This window comes from Chlorocebus sabaeus, chromosome 13 (genome assembly GCF_047675955.1).
Source record: "Chlorocebus sabaeus isolate Y175 chromosome 13, mChlSab1.0.hap1, whole genome shotgun sequence".
NCBI lineage: Eukaryota > Metazoa > Chordata > Mammalia > Primates > Cercopithecidae > Chlorocebus > Chlorocebus sabaeus.
The window spans coordinates 86696171-86704784 of NC_132916.1; the positions used below are offsets into that span (position 1 = coordinate 86696171).

General features: G+C 42.7%; 1 protein-coding gene and 1 non-coding gene across 2 annotated transcripts; one reads left to right on the forward strand and one right to left on the reverse strand.

The window, feature by feature from the left end:
- Positions 1–317: 317 nt before the first annotated feature.
- LOC119625577 (U2 spliceosomal RNA) lies at positions 318–508 on the forward strand. The gene has a single exon (XR_005241760.1). It is a non-coding gene; the product is annotated as a U2 spliceosomal RNA (small nuclear RNA).
- Positions 509–3928: 3420 nt separating this feature from the next.
- On the reverse strand, positions 3929–4589 carry LOC103240093 (AP-4 complex subunit sigma-1; the record flags this gene model as incomplete). Its single annotated transcript, XM_038002247.2, has 1 exon — positions 3929–4589. A coding segment is annotated over one exon (465 nt), but the record flags the coding sequence as incomplete, so codon positions are not given.
- Positions 4590–8614: the final 4025 nt, after the last annotated feature.

Genomic DNA, 8614 nt, shown 5'->3' on the forward strand with positions numbered 1-8614 from the left:
TTTGAAATTGAAAAATATAAGCAAATTTAAGACAACTTCCCAGAAAGTAAAATTTAAGGATGAAGAATGTGAAAAGCAGGAAAAGAGAAAGAAGATCTGTCCAGGAGGCCCAACATTTCAAATAGGAATTCCAGACAGAGAAAACAGTAAATGAAGAGAGGAAATTAACAAAAAAATAATTTATGCAAATACACCAGAACTGAAAAACATGAGTCTGCAGGTTGAAGTAGCTCACTGAGTGCTCGGCACAAGGTGTGAAATGAGTCCTACATCAAGAAACGAATAATGAAAAGAGATGATTATTAATGTCTTTTAAAATCGCTTCTTGGCTTTTTGCCTAAGATCAAGTACAGTGTCTCTTCTTATCAGTTTAATATCTGATACGTCCTCTGTCTGAGGACAATATATTAAATGGATTTTTGGAGCAGGGAGATGGAATAGGAGCTTGCTCTATCCACTCCATGCATAGACCTGGTATTGCAGTACCTCCAGGATCCGTGCTCCCTCACCTCACATGCTATAAACTAAAAAAAAAGAGGCCGGGTGCGGTGGCTCATGCCTGTAATCCCAGCACTCTGGGAGGCCGAGGTGGTTTGATCTCTTGAGGTCAGGAGTTTGAAACCAGCCTGGCCAACATGGCAAAACCAGTCTGTAGTAAAAATACAAAAATTAGCTGGACGTGATGGCATGCCCCTGTAATCCCAGCTACTCAGGGAAGTTGGGGCAGGAGAACAGCTTGAACTTGGGAGGCGGAGGTTGCAGTGAGCCAAGATCATGCCAGCTTGGGTGACAGAATGAGACTTCATCTCAAAAGAAAGAAAAGGAAGGAAGGAAGGAAGGGAGGGAGGGAAGGAGGGAGGGAGGGAGGGAGGAAGGAAGGAAGGAAGGGAAAGAAAGCAGTAAGGAAGGAAGGCAGGCAGGCAGGAAAAAAATCAAAATCTTATTTTTTGAGACAGGGTCTAGCTCTGTTCCTCAGGCTACAGTGTGGTGGTACAATCACGGCTCACTGCAGCCTCAACCTCACAGGCTCAAGTGATCCTCCCACCTCAGCCTCATGAGTAACTGGGACCACAGGGGTACACCACTATTCCTGGCTAAGGTTTTTTTTTTGTTTTTTTTGTTTGTTTGTTTTTGTTTTGTTTTTTTTTGGTTTAAAACTTATGCATTGTTTATTTCTGGAATTTTCTTTTAATATTTTGGGACCTCAGTTGACCATGAGTAACACAAACCACAGAATGCAAAACAGTGGATAAGGGAGGGACTACTGTACCTATTTTTGCCTAAGACAATTCTGTATATTCTTCTGTTAACTGGGTAGCAAACGCATATAGAAAGGTTTTAGGGGGATGCAGTGCATTGCTCTTCTGTAATGACAGTAATTTACTTCAAGACATTGCAGGAGAAGGGGTTAAAGGAGTAAAAGGGAGGAGGAGAAGGATTCATTTCATGCCTACCTGTACAGAGACATTTTCTTGCATTCTACTTTTTTTTTTTTTTTTTTTTTTTGAGACAGAGTCTCGCACTGTTGCCCAGGCTGGAGTGCAGTGACACGATCTTGATCTTGGCTCACTGCAACCTCCACTCCCCAGGCCCAAGCAATCCTCCCACCGCAGACTCCCAAGCAGGTGGGATCACAGGCGCGTACCACCATGCCTGGCTAACCTTTCTGCACCTTTAGTAGAGACAGGGTCTCACCATGTTGGCCAAGCTGGTCCTGAACTCCTGACCCCAAACGATCTACCCGCCTTGGCCTCCCAAAGTGCTGGGATCACAGGGGTAAGCCACTGTGCCTGGCTGCATTCTGCTTTTAAACTTTGAACTAAATTTCATTAACAGTGAGCTTATTAATAAGCAAACCCTTTAAAATGTGGCATAAAAAGACTGGGCACAGTGGCTCAGGCCTGTAATCCCAACACCTTCGAAGGCAAAGGCAGATGGATCATGTGACCACAGGAATTCGAGACCAGTCTGGGCAACATGACGAAACCCTATCTCAACAAAATATAAAAATTAGCCAGGTGGAGAGGGTGCGTGCCTGTGGTCCCAGTTACTCGGAAGGCTGAGGCAGGAGGACGACCTGATCCCAGGAGGCAGAGGCTGCAGTGAGGTGTGATCACACCACTGCACTCCAGCCTGGGAGACAGAGGGAGATGCTGCTCCAAAAAAAAAACAAACAAAAAAGGGGGCATAAAGGATAGCTCTAGGGGCTCTCTGGGGCTCTCCTAATGTCTGATCATCCATTGTTTGAAAGTAATGCTCTCTGTAGAGTTAATTACATAATGGCATTGTAATTACTAAGTGCCCTTAAAATGAATATCAAAGTCTTTTACAAACTGGCAAATAAAATTTAACTCTGCAATCTTTGTTAGGTATACATTATAAAAGTTTTTTTGTTTTGTTTTGTTTTTTTTGAGGCAGGGCCTCACTCCATTACCCAGGTTGGAGTGCAGTGTTGTGATCATAGTTCACTGCAGCCTCAAACTCCTGGCCTTGATCAATCCTCCCACCTCAGCCTCTTGAGTAGTTAGGAGTACAGGCACTCACCACCACTGCTGGCTAACTTTTTAATTAGTTATTTATTTATTTTTAGAGACAGAGTCTTGCTCTGTTGCCCAGGCTGGAGTGCAGTGGCTTGATCTCGGCTCACTGCAACATCTGCCTCCCGAGTTCAAGCAATTCTACTGCCTCAGCCTCCTGAGCAGCTGGGATTAGAGGCACCTGCCACCATGCCTGGCTAATTTTTTTGTATTTTTAGTAGAGACAAGGTTTTACTATGTTGGCCAGGCTGGTCTCAAACTCCTGACCTCAAGTGATCTGCCCACCTCAGCCTCCCAAAGTGCTAGGACTACAGGCATGAGCCACCGCACCTGGCTAATTATTTATTTTTTGTAGAGATATGGTCTTGCCTTGTTGCCCAGGCTGGTCTTGAACTGATGGGCTCAAGCAATCCTCCTGCCTCGGCCCCCTAAAGTGCTGGGGTTACAGGTCTGAGTCAACACATTCGGACTTTTTTATTTTTGAGATAGGATTTGGCTCTGTCACCCAGACTGGAGTGCAGTGACATGATCATAGCTCACTGCAGACTCGAACTCCTGGGCTCAAGCAATCCTTCTGCCTCAGACTCCCAAGCAGTCAAGACCACAGGCATGTGCCACCATACCTGGCTAACCCCTGCACTTTTTGTAGAGACAAGGTCTATATTGCCCAGGCTGATCTCGAATTTCTGGCCTCAAACGATCCTCCCTCCTCATCCTCCCAAAGTGCAGGAGGTACAGGTGTGAGCCACTGCACCAGCCCCACATTACAAAGCTTTTAAAGTTAGGCCCAGAAGGTCCAAGGTTGTAGTACAACATGATCATGGTTGTGAATAGCCACTGCAGTCCAGCCTGAACAACACAGCAAGTCCTGCTTCTCTTAAAAAAAAACAAAAACAGAAACAAAAACAAAACAAAACAAAAAAACAACAAAAAAAAATCTCTTGACTGGACCTGGTGGCTCATGCCTGTAATCTCAGCACTTTGGGAGGCCAAGGCAGGCAGATCACCCGAGGTCAGGAGTTCAAGAACAGCCTGGCCAAACGGTGAAACCTCATCTCCACTAAAAACACAAAAATTAGCCAGGTGTGGTGGCGCATGCCCGCAGTCCCAGCTACTTGGGAGGCTGAGGCAGGAGAATCGCTTAAACCTGGGAAGCAGAGGTTGCAATGGGCCAAGAATACATCAGGTGACAGAGCTAGACTCTGTCTCAAAAAAAAAAAAAAAAAAAGACAGCCTTCAGAAAACAACATTACTCAAAATGCCTTGTGTTTAAATTTTAAAACTTTATTGGCTGACAGAAAACTGCTATACTTTCTTTCCACTACCGTCCTGCTATTCCTGAAATAAATTTGCAAAAAGAAGCATAGACCAAGAAGGGTTCCTTAGGTGCTCAACAGAATTTAAAGAAGTGGGAAAGGTAAGTTTACAATTAGAAAATAAAACTTTTCTCTCAGTTAAAAAAATTTTGTTTCTTTGTACATATGTAGGAAACTCCTATCTATAATGTCTTTGGAAGGATACCCCATTTTATAATTGTGGTCTTCCAGATTCTTCTGGGTTACAGATGATGAGATGTATTCCACGGTACTAGCATTTCCGATAAATCCATGTTGTCTGGAAGATACTTCCTTTCAGCTTTCTGACATAAAGAATTAGTAGAGGGGCAAGAATTCTTTCCCTGTTAGTTTCCACAATGCAGCCATTTAACACCATCTCATCCAAAATGATGTGTACTTTATCCAAATTAAACATTTTATCTAATTCACTCACTCGGCTGAAATACTCTTCTAAAACTTCCACAAAATTATGAATGAATTTATAAATAGCCATTTCTGTCTCAGTGTCATCAACTCCAACCACAACGAAGAGAGCTGCATACTGCCGATATATCAGCCTAAAATCCTTATATTCAATGAAAGAGCATTGTTCATTGGATCGAGAGAGACATCTCTTTATGACTTCTGTTTCCAGAAGTGTACACTTATTAATATCTACATGTTCATAGTACTTAGAAAGTCGAGTCTGCCCTTGTTTATTCACCATGAGGAGAAATTTTTATCATTTTTCTTTCCTGGCCAGTATTTTTCCAAATATAGTTCAAAAGTTATGGCAAGGGATGGCTGTAACTGGAACCTGTGCTGCTCGGAGTGTGATGGTCCTCTCAACGGCTTTTCTGGGAGTCCCCCTCCCTCTTTCCCGCAGTAGCTTGCCCCCCAACCTTCACTAGCTACGCGGTGCGGGCCTCCTCGGGGCAGCCGTTTTGGCTTTTAGTATGGCGTCTGCCATGCCTGGCTAATTTTTTTTAAAAAATTATTTGTATTAATGGAATCTCCTTGTGTTGCCCAGGCTGGTCTCAAACAACTGGACTCAAGTGACGCTCCCACATTGGCCTCCCAAAATGCTGACATTACAGGTGTGAGCCACCACTACAGTCTTTCTAAGGGAAAAACAGGTCACCCACAAAGCATCAGAATTGGAATAGTATCTGCAATCTCAGTTTGAAGCTAGAGGACAATGAACAATGACTTCAAAATTTCAAGGGTAAATTAATCCAACTTAGAAGTCTGTTTCCTATCAAACTGGCAATCAGACATAAGAGTAGAAAAAAAAATCTTCCAAACACCTAACACCTCAAGAAATTTATTCCTGATGCAGTCTTTTCCTGGAAGCTACTGGAAGAAGTGTTTCACTGAAGAGTGTAAACCAAGAAAGAATAAGCCATGGGATGTAGGACGCATGAGCGCTCACTCAGCGAGAGGAATTTCCGGGGAGGAGGGTAAGAGGCAGTTTCCATATGGCATCTGTACAAGAGGGCCAGAGGGAGACTAGCCCAGCCTGCAGCAGGAGGACAGATGAGTCCTGGGGCAAGGGGAAGGTTTCAAAGAAGAAGATGAAATTGCTGGAATTCTCCATATGTTTGGAGAACTTAAGAAGAGATGTACACTTCCGGCAGAGACCTTGGGGATGAATAAATGCTGGGTAAATAAAAAATGAGGTTAAAGAAAAGAGTGTAGGAAAGCCAGAGATCACCTCTATTCCCGCTGTTGGTCTTACGTGGGTTCTTCAGTTTGTTCTAGAACCCAAATCGACACCATGCAGATTAACAAGAGAAAAGCATACAAATGCATTAGTTTTTTTTTTGTTTTGAGACAGTCTCCCTCTACCACCCAGGCTGGAGTACAGTGGTAATATCTCAGCTCACTGCAACCTCCACCTCCCAGGTTCAAGTGATTCTCCCACCTCAGCCTCCCAAGTAGGTGGGATTACAGATATGCGCCAACACACTCGGCTAATTTTATTTTAGGAGAGATGAGGTTTCACCATGTTGGCCAGGCTGGTCTCGAACTCCTGACCTCAAGTGACCCGCCTGCCTTGGCCTCTCAAAGTGCTGAGATAACAGGCATGAGCTACCGCACCTGGCCCAAATTAGTTAGTATTACACATACATGGGGAGCTTCACAAGAGTGTCAAGTCCAAAAAATGGCCAAAGCAAGACACTTTTATACTTTTGGGACAAAGAATGATAAATCTGAGAAGAAAGCACAGGACAAAGAGGACCTGAGTAGGAGCAATACATTTCGAGGGGTGTCATTAGGAGATATATGGAAGATAAGAGTGATTTCCATAAGTGTATTTGTCAGGTAATTGCAATCCCACTCTGGGGTAATGGCCCTTTTCTGAGCCTGGTGTGGGAGAGTGCCCCTCCCAGAGGAATGCTGGTGGCTCGCTGCATGTGGGAGAAGATGGTTAGCTCATCCTTTCCGAAACGACAACATCTCCAATGTTTTCAACTCAAAATAATCAAAATACCAATTTGGTATATTTTGGGAAGGCATATTATTCACTTCTTCAAGCCAGCGTAAGGCACTTATTAATTGCAAAAAAAGAGAAAAAGTACAAGAAGTTGTCTCTATAGCACAATTCATTATACACGTAAACATAAATATCAATAGAATCCAAACTTATGACATAACTGTATTAGGAGGATGCGGAAGGAGAATGTATGTATATTTTTAAATGTCTTTAGATGACATTCTGGGTAATAATAGAGCTAAAAACCTCATCTTCATAGTAGAAGTAATCAGTTTATATCTAAAACCAAGATATAAAAATTATAGCACTATACGGGCCAGGCACAGTGGTTCGCGCCTGTAATCCCAGCACTTTGGGAGGCTGAGGTGGTCAGATTACCTGAGGTCAGGAGTTCCAGACCAGGAACTCCACAGCTGGCCAACATGGTGAAACCCCATCTCTACTAAAAATACAAAAAAGTTAACCAGACGTGGTAGTTCACGTCTGTAATCCCAGAACTTTGGGAGGCCAAGGCGGGTGGATCACTTGAGGTCGGGAGTTTGAGACCAACCTAACCAACATGGTGAAACTATGTTTCTATTCAAATACAAAATTAGCTGGGCATGGTGGTGCATGCCTGTAATCCCAGCTACTCAAGAGGCTGAGGCAGGAGAATCGCTTGAACCTGGGAGGCAAGTGTTGCACTGAGCCGAGATTGCGCCATGCCATTGCACTCCAACCTGGGTAACAGAATGAGACTCTGTCTTAAAATATATATGTGTGTGTGTGTGTATATATATATTTCATATATATATAAAATATGCATTTTATTTTAAAATATGAAGGTATACACTGAAGGAAGAAGAAGGATTGAAAGATTGTCTGGGGGAGGAGGGAGCAGACAGGAAGCAAGGGTGGTTAGAGGGAGTCCAGGAGACCTCTGGGATTGTTTTAGACCTGGTTGTACTTACTTTACTTCAAACAACAACATGAATTTTTTTTTTTTTTTTTTTCGTTTTTAAGACAGGGTCTCACTCTGTCACTCAGGCTGGAGTGCAGTGGCACAATCACAGCTTACTGCAGCCTCGACTTCCTGGGTCCAAGTGATCCTCCTACCTCAGCCTCCTGACCCAGTCTCAAGATGAAAATAAAAATAAAAAATATATAAAATGAACAAACAAGTGTATGTGATGCCAAAGTGAGCATCCTTAAATTTAAGTCCTTAAATGTCTATTCCCCAAATTCATATGTTGAAATTCTAATCCACAAGGTGGTGATACTAGGAGGAAGGGTCTTTGGGAGGTGATTAGGTTATAAGGACAGAACCCTCATGAATGGGTTAGCGCCTGTATAAGAAAGAACCTAGAGAGATCCCTTGCCCCCTTCCACTGTGTGAGTTACAATGAAAAGATGACAGTCTATGGGGGAGTGAGGCCTCACTAGACAATGAATCTACCAGTGCCTTGATCTTGGACTTCCAGCCTCCAGAACTGTAAGAAATACATTTCTGTTACTTATAAGCCACAGTCTATGGTATTTTGTTATGGCAGCCCAAATAGACTAAGGCAAATCCTTTGCCCATTTTTTAATCATGTTGTCTTTTTGTCATTGAGTTATAAGTGTTCTTTATATAGTCTATATAGTAGACCCTCATCCGGCATATGTGACTGACTTTTCTGGCTGCAGGAACAAAATCTCTTGCCATTTTTTGGTCACGATATTCTCAAAAAACAAGGTTTTGGTTTGAGCACATTTACCACAGGTTAAAATCCATATTTTAAATGAACATCTAAGAATATCCTATACTTCTTTTTGATACAGTAGTTTCTGCTACAGAGGTGCTATTACGATTTATCATCGTCCCACTGCATTCCAGCCTAGGTGACAGAAGGAGATTCTGTCTCTTAAAAAAGAATATTAAAAATTATAAACACTGGTTCGTAAGTTGACCAGCTTGTTTTTCCAAAAAATTAGGTTTTGAAGGCTTACTGCTGTCTCATGCTTGGCTGCTCACTGGTTCCAACGGTCAGGCATAATTTATCTCTCAAAATTCACTCACCCTTATTACTTTGATACAACAGCAACACCATTGCCACCAGGTTCTCAAAAGTGCCAAATTTTCTATTTGCTCAGTGCATACGGTTTCTTTCTTTTCCAGATTTTCATGTGTGAAAAAGCAAGATTCTGATTACTTTACAATCTTTGAGTGGTACTGGTATTTTAGAAGATGGATCACATGAATCCCTTGGCTTCTCATACTCCCTGGTCACTGACCAATGTATATG